Genomic DNA, 22,787 nt, shown 5'->3' on the forward strand with positions numbered 1-22,787 from the left:
TGAGAGTGAGTAAAGATGTTTTTAATGTTGGTCCCAAGTGATGAGACGTGTGATTCAAGTATTTCCTATTTGATCTGAGCTCACCATAGCAAAGTGGTGCAAGAAAAAAAACCATTATTTTATTTTTGTTCCATACATTCGATTAATATCTTCCTGGTAGTGTGCAGTAAGCTCTTTCCGTTTTAGTTTGAAGGCATCTGTCACCAAGCCCGTCTCTGGGGTCCAAGGTTCAGGGCTCAAACGAATTTTGAGTGGGATTTCAAATTTCTCCAGATTAGCTACAACAACAGAGAGAGAAAAAACATCCAATTATACAGTGTATTTCAAAGAGGACAGCACAGAGCTGGGAAAGGGGCAGAAAAAGGTCAACCACAATGATCAAGAACTGCAGCATCATCCCCTCTGAGGAAAGGCTAAAACATTTTGGGTGTTTAGCTTAGAAGAATGGAAATCACAGAGGTATGAGGTGCAGAAAGTTCTTCCCGCTTTGACAATACTGTACTAAAGCTGGTGTCATCCAATAAAAGAAATGGGCAGCAAAGTCAAGGCAGACAAATGAGGTATTTTACACAATGAACCATTCATCTGTGGAATCCCATGCAATGAGATGTGGTGATGGACATGAGCTTAGCGGTCTTCAACAGGAGATTAGTCACATTCATGGAAGATGAGTATGTGAATGGGGAATATGAACAGCAATAGCAGGGAAGAGCTGTTGCCTTAATGCCTTGGTTGTGAACTTCCTGGAAGCATGTGGTTGGCTAGTGTGGGAAACAGGATGTGAGAAAGCAGATGAAGCTCTTCTGTAATTTTTAATTGTTGTTTTTTAAGCAATTCCTCAACAACTAATGGTGATGAAAAAGAATCTAATATTTTCAAGTAGATCCTATCACTTTTCTGATACCTTTCTTTTATTAACAGTTGTTCTGCATTTTACTATGCAACTTTGCTTACCTATGTAAGCAGCTTCAGCTATAATCTTCTGTGCTTCTTTTTCCATTTCAGGACTGTTACATATCTCCTCCACAGTTCCTTTAAATCCTTTCTTTCGTGCTAACTCTTTAAGTTCTTTATGGTTTGGCACAACAAATCCAATGACGTAAGACTGGAAACTAAAGAGAGAGAGCGAGAGAGATGTACACCATTTCAGACTGATGTTTATATTTCTTCTTGGCTTTATGCAACTTTTCGTATTTTACTATACAGTGGTACCTCAGGTTACATACACTTCAAGTTACATACACTTCAGGTTACAGACTCCGCTAACCCAGAAATAGTGCTTCAGATTAAGAACTTTGCTTCAGGATAAGAACAGGAATTGTGCTTCGGTGGCGTGGCGGCAGCAGGAGGCCCCATTAGCTAAAGTGGTGCTTCAGGTTAAGAACAGTTTCAGGTTAAGAACGGACCTCCGGAACGAATTAAGTACTTAACCCAAGGTTCCACGGTACATGGATCACATTTTTTCCTAAACTTATGCCCAAGCATAGAGTGGAGCACATGTTACTTTTGCCAAAGAGTTACTATTGCAGTGTGCACCCCATGGCAAGTTTACACATACCATGGCAAGTTTACACTGTAAATCCATCGTATCAGACTTGCTCAGACATAAAACCAAAACCATAGTTTGACATTACAGGAACAAACCTTTAAAGACCCTCAGCAATAGAGCCCCTGGGAAACCAAAGGAGCAGGAAATACTTTTTTTCAGGCAAGGAGACAATTGTTAAATCTTAAAAGGGTAAAGGGGACCCCTGACCATTAGTTCCAGTCGTGACCAACTCTGGGGTTGCGGCGCTCATCTCGCTTTATTGGCCAAGGGAGCTGGCGTACAGCTTCCGAGTCATGTGGCCAGCATGACCAATCCGCTTCTGGCGAACCAGAGCAGCGCATGGAAATGCTGTTTACCTTCCCACCGGAGCGGTATCTAGTTATCTACTTGCACTTTGAGGTGCTTTCGAACTGCTAGGTTGGCAGGATGTTAAATCTTACTGATTAGTTAAATTTTGTTTGTTAAGTGTCACTAGGAGTTGATGGGGAACAATGAAGATTTGCGACTGCACTTTCCACAGCACACACTAGATTAAAATGAACAAAAGCAAAACACCTCTGTCAGGCAAAAAGCTATTTCCTACTCTTTTCATTTGCTCGTTACCCTTCCTCCTTCCTAGGAGGTCAGGGAAAAGCAATGGGTAAGCCTGGGCTTGAAGACACTCCATTTCTCCTTGCCCGATAGGACAAGATGTGGGAAGGAGAACTTCAGGATTCCAGTATCTGCTTCCAGTATGAACAGCTGTAACATGTAGCCAAGATCTAAGCTTATGGGAGTTCTGTAAACCAATTCAGCAGTTGGTCTTGCGACAAAAACCTATTAGCAGTTCCCTTCAAAGACAATTAAATATGGATGTTTTGGGACAGTAACTCACATTACAGCTAGCTTTAATTTTTCTTCTTCTTTGCCATTGAGTCACCAGCTGGTGATGAATGGATCAGAAGGAATTTATTCTCCTATCAAGTCTATGCAAATTCAAAAGGGCATGTGATAACTTTTCAGCTAAAAGCATATAAAAGTTTCTAGATGCAAACACTGCTCTAACACAAACACATGATTACATAGGCTGTCTTACCTGCTCGCATATACACAAATATTATCTATCAGTGGAAGATTCTTCAAAGCAGCTTCAACTTTACCGAGAGAAACATATTCTCCCGCTTGAAGTTTTACAAGGTCTTTTTTCCGATCTATAAAAAGGGGAAATAAAATTAATGTGACATTCATTAAAAGTTCAGAATACATTAAACACAGGTGTACAGGAGGAAACTCACTGCAGACGTGGAGTTTCTTTTATTTACTTAACAGATTTCTATTTTGCCTTTTGTGAACCACACTCCACAAAGCAGCTCACAAAGATATACAAAACCATCCAAATCCCATACAATATGAAACCATTTAAGATATCCATTGCCTAACACCAAAAGCCTAATCATCAATATAATAGTAAAAACTAAAATACAGTAATGAAGCGAAGGTCTTCAGGACCAGCTTAACAGAATTCCATAATCACTTCCTCTTCAGGGGAATCTGAGATTTAAATGATCTAGACTGGATTTCTGTGGCTAACTTCTGCTAATGTGCTCAGCCCTTCAACAGATCAATCACGGGTTAGACTTTTAAAAAAATAGATCTTGCATTAAACCTTTTGTCTAGTGACTTCATAAAGTCCCACAACATGTATTTAAATTTGAACATGCTCATATAAATCATAGAAAAACCATGTTCGTGGCATGAAATGGTATTTCTGCAATAGTCTAGCTCAGTCAAGTATTACAGGATTAACTCACCAATAATTTTTAGACAACCATCTGCCTGGAATTCCCCAATGTCCCCAGTGTAGAGCCACCTCTGTCCATTCTCATCCACCATGAAATCACTTCGGGTCCGTTCTTCATTTTTGTAGTAGCCCATAGTTATGTTCTGACCTCCAATAACAATCTCGCCTCTAGGATATGGTTTGTCTGTGTTAAAGTATCCACCTATAATATAAATTTCATGAAGTGGGAGTGTTAATGTATAAATATCTACCGTATATATATTTAAAATACAGAGTAGCCACATTCCAAAATATGTTCTGCTATGTTTCAAGGCAACATAAACTCGAAAACCGTAAGCAATAATACCTCAGAATATTACAATGCCCAAACCACTGAGGATGTGCAGAGGAAGAGAACTTTGGGTGGAATTCACTGTTGCACTGTGATGAATGTTCTAACAGTGCAAGTATTACAGCTTGCCAGAGAGAACAATCCCCCTTTCCTCCCTTGTGTGCTGTTCTGGGGTGTCTCCTGAACCCAGACAAGCCAATTTCAGGGAGCACAGGATGCGAATGAATCAATTTGAACTTCAAAAGCTGTCTAGAGATGTAATTAGTTGACTGTGCAGCTTATTTAGATATCAGGTGAAATGATATGCCACTTCAGACATACTTAGCAAAATGGAAAAGGATATATGATGCAATGGGGCAAAACATGTGCTCTTCCAAAATGCAGATTACTTTTCTCAACAACATAGGTTAGTATGTGCGGTGGCCCTGAAAGCAACGCCTAAGAACAAGATTTTGAGCCCAAGTCTTCCACATCTGAATCCAAACAATCCACTCTAACACACAGCTGTTAGGGTGCCAGTTTTATAGACCTAGTTGTCTACATTTATCTCATTAACAATGACTCACAGTTTCCATCATGAGGCTCAAAGTAAGCAGGGAAACAAATCAAACGCAGTTTACACTGAACTTTAGTGAATCCAGCATTTTGAAGCATTGCAAGTCCTTGTGTATGTTTCTCTTCGTTAATATTTCTTTATCTAGCAGACTTTATAATATAATTTTAAAAAGAAACAAAAATATATAGTGCTTGGATTATTTCTCCAGACTGCTCAAAATAGAACAAATATGCTGATAAATATTGCTGATCTTCTTGCGCTTGCTTTTAAGAATATTTATTCCAACATTTCTGTGCACAACACAACAGGTGATTTATTGAAAAATTGACACAAGATGTTCAGCTAGAAAACCAATGTATCATTTCTTCCCAGCGTGAATTCAGGATTCCTATTTCTTATGGAATGCATTCATACTCATAGAGGAAGACTATCAGTATCTAGCTACAGAAATATATAAAAATAATAATATTAATTGTCCAGTAGCACCTTAGAGACCAACTAAGAAGTTTGCATACACAAGAAAGCTTATACCAAGCACAAACTTCGTTGATCTCTAAGGTGCTACTGGACAATTTTATTTTATATATATATATATATTTCTACTGCGTCAGACCAACACGGCTACCTACCAGTATCTAGCTATGTGTGGGCAATTTAAGGGGGAATTCTATGGAGACTTAAAACACTTCACACCTGGGAGAGAGGCAGCAATACGATATTGTGCAGAATAGCAAGAGATCATAAGTTTGCAGCCTTAGGAAATGTAATTAGAGACAGGGAAAAAGGATTGTGTTTAACCCTTTGATCTTTTTGCTCAATGAACTGACTAAGCTGTCTCTCCACCGACTACTACTTTTTGAGATGTCATTGAGAAGACACAAACAAAACCTTGTGCTAATTGATAAAGTGCATGTTGCGGGGGGGGGGAGGTTTAAAGGGAAGGGTGAGCTGAGCAGAGGCATTTAGCTAAGAACTCTCTTTCCTCAGACGGCATGGAACCCAGATCATGGGTGGTATTCAGCTGGCAGTGAGGCTGAGGGAAAACAAGCAACCTGCCTCTTGGCCTCAAGCTTTTCACTGTGGAACATAAGGCATGGAAGAATGTGTGGCAGAGAGGACCTGCGTTTGGGGTACTATGCTCCTAACACATGTTCTCCCAAGCCGAATTTTCTCTCTCAGAGACGTCGCTGTTTCCTCCCCTCCACCTGTTGCTAAGAGTTTCAGTGGGCTTATTCACAGTTTTGGAAATAGTCAAAGGAAAAGGATCATTAAATGTAGGACTACATCTCCAACCCAAATCAGGTGCCACTGGCTGTTTTTAAAGCTAATGGGGGAAATATCATCATGGGAGAGCTGATAAATGATCTCTGATGTTAGGGCTAGTTCTGCTCTCATAGGTAGTTTATGAAATATCGGAGGGTGTTGCTTTTAGTCCAGCCACCAGCAAGCCAGCCTTTGGAAGCATGTTAATAAAGAGCTCACTGGATCACTGCCACATTATTCTATTTAAACAAAATGTTTCAGTCAGTCTTCAAACAAAAGGATAATAAAGATAATAAACATTGAATAAAGAACTTCCCACCTTCTACCCAATTCATGAGCTTGATTTCACAGCAAACCAAGGGTGCTCCCACTCTGCCTGTGGCATAGTCCCAAACTGAAATTTTGGAAAATAAAACATCATTAGGAATTCAAGAGGTACAGCTTAGAAACCATCTAAATATTTCTTTGAATAGCCAATGCACCATTTATTTTTATTTATTTAATAGAATTTGTATACCACTTAAATCATAAAAATCTCTAGACATTAATAATTGTCAAGAAAAGTCAGGTGTAAAAACAAGCTGACCTAAAAGACTGACAAATCAGCAGTTAAAAAATACTTTATTACAGAAGAAAATTCCGTATTAAAATACATGTCAAATTTACAGAGGGATTTTGGAGTAAAGTACTATGACTTTACTTGTAACCCCTAACTATATCTCTACACCTGGATTGGCACCTAACTTACCTTCTGTTATCGTTCCAGCCCCAGAGGATTCTGTTAGTCCATAGCCCTGTCCCACTGGGCAACAGAAACAGATGTTCATGAATCTCTGAGTTGCTGCAGAAAGCGGAGCTCCTCCACACAACAAGACCCGAATCTTCCCACCCAGCAGCATCCGGACTTTCCGGAAAATAAGTCTAAAAAGGTTAAGAGTATGTTTTTATTGCTCAATAAAAATAATATCAATAATAAAGAAGACACGGAAATCACTGCCCATAGCAAGTTCTGCAACATATATGGCACAATTTATGTGGAAACTGTTTGATTTTGTATACTTTTTGATGTGTTTTGCTTATTATTTATAGCTACTCCTGTAGTTAGCCACTTTGAGCATGGTTTTTCTATGGAAAGGAATCATATTTTTTAAAAATGAATTCTATGCATGCTTATGGAGAAGCAAGTCCCACTGATTTTAATGGGAATTACCGTACTTCCTAGAAAGTGTGTGTAAGTTTATAAACAAAGGTAGATGAGAGGGAGTACAAACCGGACAATACAGACTAGGCAACTGAGTAATATAAATGTTTTTTTCTTTCTTTTAAATACCTTACTATTTTTACTATTTAAATTTGAATGCTGCTTTCCCACATAAATATGCCCAAAGACGCTCAGAAAACAACAGCAATACTCTTCAATTTATTTCCAGGCTCAATTCCAAGTACTGGTTTTGATCATTAATTAAGGTACCTATCCTCCCATCCAGACTACCAGATTTGTGTATTGATACCTAGCCCTGTCTTCTAATAGCCAGCAAAAGTGTCCTGGTTCCGTGACAGATTCAGCCATGCAGGCCACTCTTCATCCGTCCATCTCCCCGAGTAAAATCTTCACCCCTTAAGGGGAAAAACACGCACACCACTCCCTCAGTTACCTACCTGTCACACAATGGAGTAGTGTAGCCTTTTGAAATCTGTTCCATCTTGTAATTATAAGCCAATATAAACAGGTTACGTTGGAAATTGGACATTTCGTTAACTCGATTCATGACATTTTTGTAGATTCGATCCATGATTTCCTAGTTACAGAAATGAATTAGGCGTATCAAAGCAAGCCAACAACAAGCGATAAATTTTGATTTACTGCACAGGTCTCTGAGGGCATTAGTATTAGAGAACATTAGAGGGGGCAGACCCAATTTGACAGGTGGGCTTTGGTTTTCAGGAGTTCAAAGAGCAGTGTAGGGCTTCTTAAAAGCCCTTTGCAAACAGCTCCACGTAGCTCCTGAAACCTCCTAAAATAGGGCCATAAGGACCAGTGCTGTGCTGTTTACAAAGGGCTGTTTGAAAGCCCTTTCCCTAACCATTCTGCACTGCTTCCGAAGTCTTCAGAGGTTTGAGGAGCCGCACAGAGGTTTTAAAGAGCACTGTAGGACTGTTTGGGAAAGGGCTTTCAAACAGTGCAACACTTTAACCGCCAACTTTTGGAGGTTCAAAGAGCAGCACTGGGAGAGAGAAGTTGTTTCAACTGAATGGAAACAGCTTCCCCCACCTTCAGCAAGGTATGCTCTCACCACCCATCAGCTCCAGAAAAATAACAATCCAGAGCTCACTTTAAGCTCCCAACTGTTCCTCTGAAGCCCCATCCTTACCAACATCATGGACAACTTCAGGTCTAGAGTGGGTGAACATGGCTTCCTAAAAAATGGCCTGGTGGGACAAATGGGGAGGCCTAGAATGCCAAGTTTTGGCTGTGGGCCAGCAGTTCCCCACCCTTGATATACAGCATGAACCATAACAGAAAGCTTGGGATAAAACAACTTCAAACGTTAACCGTTTTCCCCTCAAATCTATCCGCTCATACCACTTTGGGGGGGCTGCACTGAGGAGGAGAGAGGAGGAAAATAAGCTTTATTCCACTTGTAATTGTCAGGATACATGTCATAGTAAATATTCATACTATGTTTTAAGCAACTTATTAATAATATAAATTGGCAGGATTAGTTTTATCATTGATGTTTATTGAAAACATGAATTCACCCAACCATAGTGGAATGAAGGATTACATGGGAACCGCTTAAGTGGGCAGTAGAGAAAATCCTAAGGTACTAACTAAGCTACCTTCAAATAATCATCTCATCATATGTAACTCTTGAAAAAGGCAGGCTTCAAATGCACAACTTACCGGCACAGCTGCCATTAGAGTTGGCTTCAGTGCAGAAACATCACCTTTACTTCCTTTCTTTATTTTAGAGGACTAAAAGAGAAGTGAAGAAAGCAACATGTAACCTTAAGTTAGTCTTCATCAAAAATCCTCTTGTTTGCCCAGCGTAAAAGATGCACACACTGAGAAAAAATCATGTTTCACCATAGCGCTGGGTCAGAAAGCATCTACGACATATTTTCGTCAGAGATATTGAAACAGATACCCTTTTAAGTAGACAAATACTTAATTTCACATATATTTTAGACAAGTTTAAAAATGCGTAATTTGATACTATAGTCCAAGGATGTTTTCAGTGGGTGGTTGGACACAAAATGTTGTGTGTACAGTTGGAAAGTGGATGATGCAGATTTTGAAAAAAAGGGGTGAGGAATTTAGTCACGTTATGCTTGTGTTAAGCACTTACATGCCAAGCAGTATCAGGGCAGAATGTGCACTAATTATAAGGGTAAAATGCACTCCGTTTCCATGCTAAAAACAAATTGCCCAAACCATACAAAGAACCTTCTTTTAAGACAGAAACATCACTTATTTACCTTCATCTTTTGGCAGGCAACCCTTTCTTGTAAATACCCTTAAAAGTGCTTTTTTTTTATCTCTGCTGAACTGAGGCAGATTCATAAATGAATCAGAACTACTGACTCCCATGAAGAAGCCACCATTGATACAAGGTCTAAGCCAAGCAGACTGTGTGCTTGTTCAGCTTTTCCCCCTTTTAGTGTGGGGTGTCAGATGGGGAATTTGTGTAGTAGAAAAATGTGCTTTTAAAAACCGTGCTATGGTCTGATTTGTTTGGAAGTGGGAGAACCTTACCTGATCACTTAATGTTTGAGGTGATGAGTAGCCAATACGGCATCCGTGAGTCAAGCAAACAAGTTCAGCACTTAACTCCAAAACATGAGCAAGTGGCAAGTATCCAATGTAAGTATCTTTCTCTCTAGGGGAATAAGAGAGAGATTACGGTAAACTCTGTGCCAAGTTGTGTCAACCCACTGCTTGAGACTGCAGTAGCAGCATAATCTAAAGAGCATCCTGGCACAACAACTTTGCAATGCTGGCATATTGTCATATTTAAACAAGAGCAAGCCGAATTATACGTTCTCCTCATGCATGTGGTTAAGCATTCTGGCAGCACGATTTACCAGAAGTAAGACTACTAACCATTCTTTTTCTTAAATCAGTCAGAACATTTCACCTCCATAATTAATTAGGTCAGTATCAATGGAAAATGCAGCACCATGGGGGGGGGGGGGACTCTGGTCCACAAGGTCTCCTCATTTGGTCTGTGAGGCAGTTCTGGCCAAGTCACACACTCACCTGCCCTAGCCCCAAGTCATAGGACATCAGTTGTCAGGGAAGGTAAATACAGGGCTAAGTCAAAAAGGAGGTTGCAGGCGCTGGTACTGCGACTTTTCTGGCGTGGTTTCATTTCAAAAACTGCTTGGCCAAAAACAAGTCACTTGATGTTACTGCAATTTCAGGTATTGGCAAGTAGACGCCCCCACCCATTTGCCCATGGATGGGTGTCTCTGCAGCATATTTAAGCTTCAACTATCAAAGGGTAAAGAAAGCTACAGGAAAGCCCTTGTTCCAAATAGCTTTGAGGTTTCAATAATCATGTTTGCCTTTGCAAAATACAATCACACTAGTGCAAAAAGGTCTGGGGTTTTTTGTGATTTATCATTCCTGACAATCTATTTGTACTGAAAATGATACTCTTGCCAGACTAGTAAAACAGTCACAGAACTTCTCTTTTCTGAATATCCAATACTAAAGAACATAAACCAGAACAATTTGACCACATATATTCGAACATTTTAGGTGAGCATGAAGAGCTCTTACAGTAGGGGTTCTTTTTGTGCAACAGAAGTTTAATTATTTCTCTAAGGACCTAAACAACATATACCCTAATGTGTTCATTTCAATAATTTCAGTGATAAAGCAATAAAAGCGTCATTTAGGATTACATGTGTTACACACCCAAGATTAGGAATCCTTTCAGCCATCCCAGTTATACCAGAAATAAGATTACAATGCGAGATCATAACGCCTTTGGGGACACCTGTAGAACCACTGGTATACATTATTACTGCAATGTCCGACGGCAACGGTCTCTGCTTCTGCTTGTTGACTGGAACTTAAACAAAAAAGAAGCAAGCGTCAAAACAATTTGAAAGAAAGCAAAATTGAAAGATTCTGAAAATCTAAAATATTGACTACTAAGTTATTCTTGTTGTAAACCTTAATGTCTTCTATATTTTTATATGTCACCATTTTAAGCCAATGAGTGAAGTCGGGGCTGTGACTGATAAGTGGTTTCTCTGGACACTAGGGAACAGGAACCCTGAGAGTCCTAAAGTGCTGCTGTTTCCCGCTACCCTACAATACACTTTTCCTGCTTCCATCTTATTTTCTAGTAGTCCCTGGAATCTTCGTTTGCCCTTCATGTTTTACTAGCAACCAGGATGCATCTTTCCACTGGTAGGTTCACCTGATATCAGGTATTCCTTAGAAGTTATTTTCTTTAAAAAATACTGCTACACAAACTCTGTATCCTGATTAAACAAACATACGCTAAAAATAATAAGTTACCAACACAACACACATCCACCATATACCCTGGGCAGAATATAACTGGCAAGATATTAACCACATTTAGCATTATCATGTCTTAGATTTCCTTCACAGTTTTCAAGAAAATACTATCATTAGGAAAAAGGAAAAAGTATATGTACAGTTTTCTGTTTTCTCTCCCATAGCTTGAACAGATGCCATCGTGTGAACGATTACCCCTTTGGGGAATTCTGACCATGTTGTTGGTGTGCCATCCACAGTAATAATATGGCGCATCAGAGGAATCTGAGAAGCAATACTCTGCAGAAAAAGATGGGGCAAACAGTTTAATTGTTTCCATCATAATAATCATAATGCCCTACATTTGCAGTTCTATACTTTAATGGTTCAACCTGCTGTAAATAGAGTGCATTCAAAAAAGCTAATCTGATGTCATCTAAGCTGCTAGGTGGGGATGCAGGTGGCGCTGTGGGTTAAACCACAGAGCCTAGGGCTTGCCGATCAGAAGGTCGGCGGTTCGAATCCCCGTGATGGGGTGAGCTCCCGTTGCTCGGTCCCTGCTCCTGCCAACCTAGCAGTTCGAAAGCAAGTCAAAGTGCAAGTAGATAAATAAGTACCGCTCTGGAGGGAAGGTAAACGGCGTTTCCGTGCGCTGCTCTGGTTCACCAGAAGCGGCTTAGTCATGCTGGCCACATGACCCGGAAGCTGTACGCCGGCTCCCTCGGCCAATAAAGCGAGATGAGCGCCACAACCCCAGAGTCAGTCACGACTGGACCTAATGGTCAGGGGTCCCTTTACCTTTACCTTAACCTTAAGCTGCTAACAGTGCTAATATATTTTTAAGGTATATTATTTCAGTCGTAACTTGTTTTAACCCTATTCTTTTGGGTGCAAATTGTTTTAACCAATTTTAAGATTTAATTTTCACATTTTAACTAGTCCTGGAACCTTATGGTGAAGGGTGGGTAAAAAGAGGGCAAGTTGATTAACTACTATTTACTACCACAACCAGCCAGTTGTGAAATTTCAATACTGTATGTTTGGAATAAACAGTATCAATGTAATTTATAACAATTCTTGCTGACACTAAAAACGGTGTGCATTAAAGTTCTAATGATGAACTTAAAAAGGCACAACTTTTCTCAGCTGCCCATTTCGCTTGTCATTTCCCCTCAGAATTCTTCTCCATATATCCTTTCTTCTTCTTCTTCTTCTTCTTCTTCTTCTTCTTCTTCTTCTTCTTCTTTCCACTCCTTCCTCTAGCCATCCTATCTTTTGGTTCCCTGGCTCTGCTGCTACAAATACTTTTAGTGAATTATAATATAGATTACACTTGGAGACATATGGTCCCCAAAGTGTTTTTATGGTTACACTGTGAGTCAAGATGTTGGCCTATGAAGCCAATGCTCAAAAACAGGATATTTAACAAACCCTTTTATGGAAAGAAACTTCAGATCTGCGATGATTTTTCCATGCTTCGTTCAATTAGAAGCAAACAGAGAGCAACCCATCACGTCTTGACAAGTTTGCTGGCTCTCCCCCCGCCCTGCCCCCCCCCCCCACAAATCTTGTTTAAATTGTTTAGGCTGTATTATTGGCTAACTGATGTACACAGTTTTTTACAATATAAGATTAAACCTTGGCAGCTAGATTACAAATTCAGAGGCACACAAACGCCACCCTCCACCTAAGCTGCACCTCCTGACTTGCTTTGGGGACAGATCCAGGACAGGGTGGGAGGTTCCCAGGTTGGTACAAGCAGGGCAGATTGGCCTGATCCAGGGCCAAGAGACCACAAATAGAAGATATGGGGCAGCATAGCCCTACTAAGGGTAGGATATAAATAAATTTAACTACTACTACCACCACAATACTAGGAAATGAAACATTTATACATAGCACACCGTCCATGTACATGACACTTTGCAAGAATGAAAAATTGGCCACATTCCCTGAAGTGTGTGTCAGTGTCAGAGGACTATCTAGTACAGTGGTACCTCTAGTTGCGTTCACCTCTGGTTACGTATCCTTCAGGATCAGACTCCTTCGGGATACATACACGGCAAATCCAGAAGTATTTTTCCGGGTTTTGCCGTGTGCATGCGCAGAAGCACTGAACTGCACCACGCGCATGCGCAGGAGTGGGACCTCCAGTTGCAAATTCCTCGGGATTTGGCCAGAGCTCTGGAACGGATCCCGTTCACAACCAGAAGTACCACTGTATTGAGTTAAGCACCATTATGGGGGTGGGGATCACAGTCCTTTTTTAAATGGAAACTATAGGTGCATCCAAATCATTTACACTTCCGTAATCTTCTGTTACATAAGAACATAAATCTGTAGAGCAAGAGAAAAAACCTGCACTATATGTATATCACATTTTCCTCTATAGAACTGAATAAACAAATGAACAAAATCCACATTTGGATCCGCATCCAATTTATGTAGTCAAGGGCAATCCTTACCTTCAGTTTTGTTTGCATCAATTCTCTGCTGGTAATAATGGTTGTCACTGCAGTTTCATTTAACCCATGTACTATCGCAGGGCCTCCTAGTGTGGCATAAAGTGTAACAACTGGGGAGGAAATGAATAATAAATTTCCTATTATTAATTATTATTACTAGACTCATATACTATAAAGTCCAGGATACAAAAGAGACACTGCATGCTGAAATCGTCTCAGTACACTGCTGCTTCAAATTCGAGATTTCAAACTTTGAGAAACATAAAATGCAAATGTACTTTGGTTTCACTATGCATATTTGTACTCTGAAGAATGGCAATCTTATTTTCCAAGCCACACTAGCAGGATCCCTCTTCTTTTCTTTACAGAAGAGGTAATGTGACTTTTTAGTTCTACACCGCACTCTCAACACAATATGAGAGAGAGAGCAGAGCACAGAAAGGACTTCCACCTTAGATACTTCCCAAACGTATTATCAAAGGATCATAAAACTGTAGATTTGGGAAGGACCACGAGGGACATCTTTTCCAACCCCCTGCAATGCAGGAATCCTTTGCCCAATGTGGGGCTTGAACCCAGGATCCTGAAATTAAGACTCTCACGTTTTACCAACTGAGTTATCCCAGTGAAGTAATATTTTAATGCACCGTATTTTTCGCTCTATAAGACACACCAGACCACAAGACGCACCTAGTTTTTGGAGGAGGAAAACAAGAAAAAAAATTTTCTGAATCTCAGAAGCCAGAAGAGCAAAAGGGATCGCTGCGCAGTGAAAGCAGCAATCCCTCTTGCTGTTCTGGCTTCTGGGATAGCTGTGCAGCCTGCATTCGCTCCATAAGACGCACACACATTTCCCCTTACTTTTTAGGAGGGAAAAAGTGAGTCATAGAGCAAAAAATATGGTAATTACTTTAAGACAGGGGTCAGCAAACTAAGGTCCGCAGGCCATATCAGGTCCATTTGCCTTCAAGATCCGGCCTGCAGACTGTCCGTGGATTGGCATGGATATTCTGTTCATTCGGGCTGTGCCATTTTTTTCCTGTGCCATTCCATTCTCTCCCCCCCCTTCCTCACACACACCGCGGCAGCGGCGCCTCCCTCCCTCCTCCTGGCTTCTCCCCGCCCTGCCTAGAGGAAGAAGGGGGCTGGGCTGAGCTGGCTAAGCGCCATTTTAAGCAGTCCAGAGCCAGCCCTTTTGCACCACTCATCTTCCACCGCCGCCCTGGTGCTCCTGTGGGCCAGAGAGCAGAGCAGACAAGCTCACTCTGCCTACCCATGAGAAGCGGCAGCGGCAGCAGCTGCTTCTCCTGTCCGCCACAAGATCTGAGGGACAGTGGACTGGCCCGCAGCTAAATTTTTTTGCCAACCCCTGCTTTAAGAGTTAATTCGGGCATACAATTATTCTCCAAACAAACTTGAAAAGCAAGTAACATTGGCCACAATTATATTTAAGTTATTGTGATGTAGCAAAATTTGGTTTTGCAGTGGCAAAAGGAGTATCTAATATTTGCAGAGATATGGCAACTCTGATCACCTGCTTGGGGACTTTGGTTTCAGCTAGTCTCCTCAGCACTGAGAAAACAGATGGTGGCTTTATTATCTTGGCAGGAAAGGACCTCATGCATAGAACTCTGTATGCAACTCACTGCTGTGCACAAGGATCTGGATCAATTTGGGAATTCTACAAATGCTTTACGGACATCAGAGCTGTGTATCTACGCTGCTCACTTGAAAGCAAGTTCTGCTATAACATCCTGATTATTGTGCAAAGTGCTTTAAAAAGCAGCCTCTGCCATTTTTCTGACCCCAACCGTAGCTATGCTATGTAATGCCAGCCATCTCATCATTCTGGTCCTATGCATGGACAGTTTCTGTGTCAGTGTCAGCCACTTCCCAGAAGCCATAGCAGTAGCCTGGGAATTCTCAGTGTCAGAATGAAAGCCTGGGCTTGGCAGAAGTACATTAACACAACAAAACGGTTGCCAGCAGTCTCAGCTTAAAGCTGTAACATGCACATCAGTTCATACATCTCAGCGAACATGTTTAAGATGTCTATTTATATACATAAACAGCAATTAGCCTATACGGTATGGGATTGTAAAGTGCTTTTTAAAAGATATGCACACATATTTGCTGCGAAAGAATTTGCTGTTGCTTGTTTGTGGATTTTGAAGTGTGCATTTGCACCTGAAAAACAGCCTTGTATGTTGATAAATCAAAAGCATGTAGTGTAATCCTAAACAAAGTTCAACAGGACATTTCATCAGGCAAGTATACTGTAGAATTGCAGCCTTATACTCAGATACAAGGTCCTGAAATTGATAGTCTCAGGCATACAATTCAGCTAGTAGTTGCACTGTAGTTCTTTGGAGTCACTGGTTACAACAAAAACCATTTTCCTTGATTCAAAAATCTGAATGGTTGCCATGAGGGTATTTAACAAGGAACACAATTCCAAACTGTTGCAAAGCAAGTACACATGTACATTGTTTTCTTTAATTTGGTGGGAGCAAAGTACAAAAGATTGCCTTTATTAGTTCCCATGTGCTCTCTGTGCTCAGTCCAATGACCCTCATTATATAAACACAAGATTTCCCTAGCAGGCTCTCAGCAAGCCGAGGAAGAAAGAGTATAATCTCTCAAAAAACCATTGATATTATTCACCTAAAAACTGGAGGGGGAAGGGGGGGGAGATGAACGAAGTGAAAAACAATTAGGCAGTTAATGAAGTCAAGAAGCTTGTCCAGTTTACAAAATGCTGCACTGATGTCATGGAGAAAGAGATGAAGTGAGCCACAGCAGCTGCAAGTGATTATCGTGCAGTCTGATCCGCCGAGTTGCCACTTAACACTGTGTATAGCACTTCTTCATGCACAAATAAAATCTGATTAAAAATTATAGTGTTACAAACTGTAAAGTAAAAGCCGCCAGGTGTAGATTTGTTACTTTCTAGCAATGACAAAGCAGAAAAAGCTTTCCAAGACAATTCTTGTTATGGAGCTATTTTCAAATACTTACACTTAAAGAAATTGATTCTGGCCGGGGGGGGGGGGGCTAATTTAAGGGACATGCTCTACTGTTTGTCCCATTGGACTGTGAACAATGTTCATTCACTTATCTCCAAGGAATAAAATATTATCAAGAACAAAAATCAGGGCAGTTTTGGCTAAATATGCACATAAGTTACCATAACAATCAGGCAGAAAAATCCTTTAAAATAACAGTAAAGTTTAAAATGCAGTTAGTAGATGGAGGGGACATGTGCCACAGAAGAATGAAGATTTAAAAAAATAAGCAGAGTTAGATCAGGCCCATTCAGGAAGAGCAGTACTTGGCCAAATCTAGATTAGCAAACATATTTCCTTGAAACATTAAACAAAATTTAATTCATTGCGTTTCACTGCCTGCAACTCAAGTTTCAGAAACGACTACGTGAAAAGCATATGACAATATTACCATCTGCCAGCAAGCAAGTCAGCCAAGTTCATTCATTTGACATCACCAAATGCTGTGTCACGCTGTGAGCTGAAGCACGTCTCAGAAACTTGAAACATCCACTTAAATCCCCACCATCTCCCTTCCTACCAACCCCCCTTTCAAATGCAAATTTCTTGATTCCACACATTTCAGCATTTCCCTACATTTTCACATTACCTTAAACTGACCCTTTGGAAAGTTAAAAGTTTTATAAAGGTCTAAGTGGAACTTGCCACAGAATTGCAGTATTTCTGATGGTGCTTAACTGGAAAGCAAGAGATAGATAGATCTATCTCTCTATCTATCTATCTATCTATCTATCTATCTATCTCTTGCTTTCTATCTATCTATCTATACAGCTTTTGGGTACTTTAATAACTCTCCTTTTTTTTTTAAGACAAACAGCGGTGGAGGGGGGAATTATCCATAATGCTGCCTTCCAGTGTAATTTTTTTCTTTGCAGCAGTGTTTTCCACAATGCCCCCTGCAGGCAAGTACTGAGCTAGTTCAGCTGTCACGCCAAATTATGAACGATGGCTTTGTGACTATGAGCTTTATTACCACACCACAATTCTGATTATCTCTCTTAGCTCCAAGGTGTCAACAAACAATAATTTGCGATTTCACCCAAACCAAGGCAAACCATAATTTGTATACATACACCATAGAACCAAAGTGGATATTACTTGTGTTGATACTTAAGTCTCTATTGATTCACAATAAGGATTTGCAAATGTGATGTGGATAGCTGTTGTTTTGAATTACTGAGTGTTTGACAAGGGAGAGATTGCACTGGAAATGCATTATGTACTGTATTTGTGTACAGTATTACAGGGTTACAAGCAGCTATAAAATGGAGTATAGGAGCATTTCCATTACTTTCATAAACATATTCCAAGAGGTCTGAGGATATTGTGCATGCCCCATGTGCTCCACAGATCGCTGGGGGAGGGAACTGAACTCTACCTAACTATGACAGGCATGACCAGGTAAAGGCATACTGGTGAACAAGGCGATTATGGAGGAGGAACTTACCATGGAACCACAGAGATGAACATGGAGGGAAGGAAGATGCAGAGCAGAAGCAGCCAAGTCAGCTAGTAGTTATCAGATCATATTTGACTCAGCTAGCTTTCTAGTTGTGATTCTGTCTATTAAAATAATTGAGATTCCTAACTGCAGGGGGTTGGATTAGCTGACACTCAGGGTTCCTTGCAACTCCAATATTTGTGATTCATGGAAATCCCATATGCTTGATTGCCAGAATGATTTAATAATCCAAGGTGGATGAAGCAAGTCACAGATAGCAGAGAACTGTTGGCTCTGAAACTAAATGCAGAATACGACTGCAAGTGAGTAAAATCCTTTTTTTTTCTAGGAAATGTTTACGGTTAAGAGGGTTGAAGTTTTTATTGTTGTAAAAGATATAGGATACCGCAATGTTTTATGAGTGGTGTACTTTTTTATTGTAGTATTGTATGATTTGGTGAGAGTCCTTGGCTAAACAATAAAGATGTGAGATTAACGAATAAAAAAGAAGCAAAGATCATCACTCAATCTAGTAGTGAACTAAGCTGCTGAGTGCTGAGAGAAATGGAACTCGGAGGGGAAAACATTCATTCGCTGAGGAAAAGCGGAAGGCAAAGGTTTTATAAACTACCTTTTTTAAAAAAACCTAAAAATAAAAAGCCATAATGAGTCTCCCCCCACCGCCAAAAAAAGGGGGACTGAGCATGCTTAGATTTTATCCTGTAAACCACCACCAAAACGCACCAAGTATCATTTGGAAAAGAACAACAAAAAATGGAAGACGGGAATGTCAAGCTTGAACTTCCTCTAAGCTTACCATCTCCCTACCATTGGGTTGTTCTCGTCTTTATTTTGATTACAGTGGTACCTCGGGATGCGAACGGGATCCGTTCTGGAGCCCCGTTTGCATCCCAAACAGAATGCAAGGTGCGACAGTGTGTCTGCATGTGCGCGGGTCGCATTTCACTGCTTCCGCGCATGCACGTGACATCATTTTTACCGTCTGCGCATGCGCGAGCGACGAAACCCGGAAGTAACACGTTCCATTACTTCCGGGTCGCCGCGGAGCGCAACCTGAAAGTGCTCAACCTGAAGTGTATTTATCTTGAGGTATGACTGTATGTATATTTTGTGGTTTTATATTGTGATTTTATCCTGTGAAACACCCTGAGACCTGTGGGTATAGGGTGTTGTATGACGAAGACGAAGACGAAGACGAAGACGAAGAAGAAGAAGAAGAAGAAGAAGAAGGAAGCAACTATCACTATGTAGCCTATACAATAATGGAAGCTGTGCCAGCTTTTCTTTTATTCCATAATCTAGAACAGAAGTAGCCATGATACTGGTACTTTCCAGAATTTTGGACTACAACTCTCATCAGCTGCAATCAGCACAGCCAATAATAATTGGGAGTGACAGGAGTCACAGTTCATAACATCAGGAGGGCATGTTGTCATTGATTCCTGGTCTAGAAACGATAGCAGGCAGCCCTCCTGTCAGCAGCCACTTCTGTCACTGGCTTAGCTAAAGAAGCTGCAGCTTTACACTGGTGAAGGGGACTACTGCCCAAGCCCAGACCATGCTCTTGCCAAGCCCTGCAGCTCCAGAAAGTAGCAAAAGTACTACATGCAAAACTTGTGGAGATTTTGCAGAGATACATGTTACATGTACAGCTTACATTCAATGAGATGCTTTCCTTTTAAATGGGTGTCAGTTCTATTTTCCTCAGAATATACTGAAGTAATTAGAGCAAAAACTATGAGGGGAGACAGAAGCAGCAAAGCTTCCGTTGAAAGAAAAGATGTAACAAGCTACTCCCACAGCTATAGAGAAGCTATATATAATAATCTGCCAAGGAAGAATTACCAAATCTTCAAAGTGCTTTTTGCAATTGCTTACAATGGCCTACTATACCAGTCTCAGTTCCTTTTTCTGCTTGGGCTTTAAGTGATTTCTCTTTTGAGTTGTAATTTAACATTCTGCAAAACTGCTCTCTGAATGAAACAAATTTCATTCATATATGTTTGCTGTTTTTACCATGAAAGGGTCATTTAATTGCTCCTATTAACTTTTTGGTGAGAACATACAATACAAATATATAAAAATCGGAAAGAATTGTTCAGTCTTCTACAGACATTGTTCTCTGCCTCTTACCAAGAAAGATGCATTTATTAGTGTCGTTTAGAATCACAGAATTGTAGAGCTGAAAGAGACCCAAAAGGCCTTTCAGTCCAACCCCCTGCAATGCAGGAATTACCGTATTTTTCGCCCTATAAGACGCACTTTTTCCCCTCCAAAAATGAAGGGGAAATGTGTGTGCGTCTTATGGGGCGAATGCAGGCTCCTGGGCTTCAGCAATAGCAACGCGAAGCCTCCGAAGCCTGCGCTCTGGAGGCTTTGCGTTGCTTCCGCTGAAACCAGGAGAGTCTGCTCTTTGAGGCTGGCGGTGGGGAAAAGCAGCGCTTCCCCCTTGGCCAGCCCTAGAGGATGGGAGGCAGCGGGAAGGCGCTCCTCCCAGAGCTGCGGGGGGGGATCATATTTTTTCCCTTGATTCCCCCCCCCCGAAAACTAGGTGCGTCCTATGGGCCGGTGCGTCCAATAGGGCAAAAAATACGGTATAAGCGGAGAATCCCTGATGGATGACCATCCAACCTCTGCTTAAAAACATGAAATGAAGGAGATTCCACTACCTTCCAAGGTAGTTCATTCCACTGTCAAACAGCTCTTACTGTCACAACGTTCTTCCTAATGCTCTAGCACTGCTGAAGCACTGCTCTTGCACAAATGAACTGGAATTGGACTTGTAACGATGGTTTTCTGGGCTGAAAAGAAGTGTGATGCTTGGAAGAAAACTGCATGCCCTCCAAAACTGTCGCATGTGCTTGGAGAAAACCGAACCTAAGAAAGGTTGTGTGAGAAAGGGAAATTCCCACCCTTCCCAAAGCCAGAAGGTTAATCATCGGCTCATCCTAGGAATTGGTATCTTTGCAATTCCATGGAGATGGCAACCCAAGTCCTAGGAGGAGACAGAGGAAGAATCTTCAAAACAAAACTTAATCATACTAATTTAGGGACAATAGTAGCTGCCCTACACAAGTCATTAAGTGTTAGGAAAACCTTCTCAGTGTATCCAAAAGCACACAAAAAACCTGATATTGCCATAAAAAAAAGCTTACGTATGAAGTTGTTCATGAAGCAAGCTTGGGCAGCGATCATCCACTCTGCTTTAGTTTCACAGAAGATGGCAATGTTCGTCTTCGGTTGAATGCCCAACACAGTTAATCCATCTCCAAATTGTTTCGCTTTATTGAAAACATCATCGTACGAGAGCCACATATATTTTCCAAGGACAACCTTAATAAATAAAAAAAGACTTTTTAAAAAATCACAAACAAGCCTAAGCATGCATAACTGCATTTCTGTGTACTTGCTTGCCTTTGTCTTTCATCTCCATGTTTGTTTTCCTGCTTAACAATATTTAGATTGAAAGGCCCATGAGACACAGACATGACATTTTGCATAGGTTACTTTCCAAAACTTACCGTGCAAAGTGGTGCTGTATGAATAAAAATACAATATAGAAAAGGAAGGGTACGGAACTGTTTCTTATCTCCCTAGTCAAGTGAATGGATTAATTCTGCTATACCAAATGCCCGTATTGGTCTTGAATATAAACCTCACTTTTTCCCCTAAATTCCAACTGTGAAAAGTGAAAGTGCGGCTTAAATTTGCAACCTTACAAAAATGGGCTTTTACGATATCACTGCTGAAACAGTGTTTCATTGCCTATTTGAGAGCTTAAGACGGTTCATTTGCCATTTGCGGGTGTGAGTGCCTGCGGAATTGTAGCAATTGAATTGCAATTTGCACTTTTAGCAATTGTACGGTAACTTTTGCGGGCTTGCAAGATCAAAGCCTTAAATTGGCTAAGAGTTACAATTCTACCAACCGCAGCAATTTTCAGCCTGCAACCCAATTTTAAGGGAGTGGCTTATATTTGGGTATTGTCTTTTTTCCTTTCCCCCCCCCCTTTGAATTTTAAAGGTGTGGCTTATTTGCGGGTGCGACTTATATTCGGGCCAATACGGTATCAGAATTATATCAATTATCTGTAAGTGCTATTCAAGAAGAATTCAGGGGTGAAACAATCCCAAGCCCAAATCCACCATGCTGGAGAGGATACTGAATAGAGCAGAGGGGTCCTCTACTCAGTGCTGCATAGCTTCTTTGGCCTTCACCATCAGGAAAGCTCTGCCAGCCTCCGACATCGGGGAAGGCCTGCTGGTGAGGAGTGCCCCAAAGTGCCCACACAAGCAGCAGGTGGAATGTACCAGTGGTAGTATTTCCACCAGAAACCCCCCAGAAGCAGGGCATTTTGGAGTGGGGATGGAATGACAGAAGATCCTATGCAGACTTGCCACCGCCACATGATAGTGACAGGCCCAATCTTAGCATCCATGCTGTACCAGCCAGAGAGATGACCCACAAATGACCCACAAAGGGGCATTCGCCCCTGGACCCCACCTCCTGCCTTGGCTAGCGCAAGTGCGCTGCCAACCAAGGGCTAGGACTGCAACAGGCAGTTTCCCAAAAGCAGTCTTGCCACTCGCAACATCAGGTGGGATTTCAAAGAACTGGAAGAAAGCAGGGAGGTGTGTTCAACATTAGAAAGACATTTCAGATTCAAAACCCAATGACAACTTTGATTTTCAGTTTCATACCAGTTTTTTGGACTACATTTGTGTTTCTAAAAAGAAGGACTGAAGCTACTAATATCATATTACATAAAATCCAGACAATGCTACTAAAAACACATCTA

The 22,787-nt window shown here is 41.0% G+C and overlaps 1 protein-coding gene across 2 annotated transcripts in view; it reads right to left on the reverse strand.

Moving 5' to 3' along the window:
- ACSL3 (acyl-CoA synthetase long chain family member 3) overlaps positions 1 to 22,787 on the reverse strand; it is a 51,466-nt gene continuing 28,679 nt past the window's right edge. For both annotated transcript variants that reach the window (XM_082221792.1, XM_082221791.1), the window contains exons 5-17: positions 21,145 to 21,322; positions 13,463 to 13,572; positions 11,159 to 11,297; positions 10,404 to 10,560; positions 9,237 to 9,360; positions 8,385 to 8,456; positions 7,139 to 7,278; positions 6,228 to 6,400; positions 5,799 to 5,873; positions 3,340 to 3,531; positions 2,625 to 2,739; positions 955 to 1,112; positions 1 to 278 (exon numbers count right to left, since the gene is read on the reverse strand). In XM_082221792.1, the coding sequence (XP_082077918.1) occupies positions 115 to 278; positions 955 to 1,112; positions 2,625 to 2,739; positions 3,340 to 3,531; positions 5,799 to 5,873; positions 6,228 to 6,400; positions 7,139 to 7,278; positions 8,385 to 8,456; positions 9,237 to 9,360; positions 10,404 to 10,560; positions 11,159 to 11,297; positions 13,463 to 13,572; positions 21,145 to 21,322 (1,797 nt within the window). In that variant the 3' untranslated portion in view covers positions 1 to 114. The remainder of the gene's footprint in view (positions 279 to 954; positions 1,113 to 2,624; positions 2,740 to 3,339; positions 3,532 to 5,798; positions 5,874 to 6,227; positions 6,401 to 7,138; positions 7,279 to 8,384; positions 8,457 to 9,236; positions 9,361 to 10,403; positions 10,561 to 11,158; positions 11,298 to 13,462; positions 13,573 to 21,144; positions 21,323 to 22,787) is intronic.

This window comes from Podarcis vaucheri (assembly GCF_965113315.1).
Source record: "Podarcis vaucheri genome assembly, chromosome: 5".
Classification (NCBI taxonomy): domain Eukaryota; kingdom Metazoa; phylum Chordata; class Lepidosauria; order Squamata; family Lacertidae; genus Podarcis; species Podarcis vaucheri.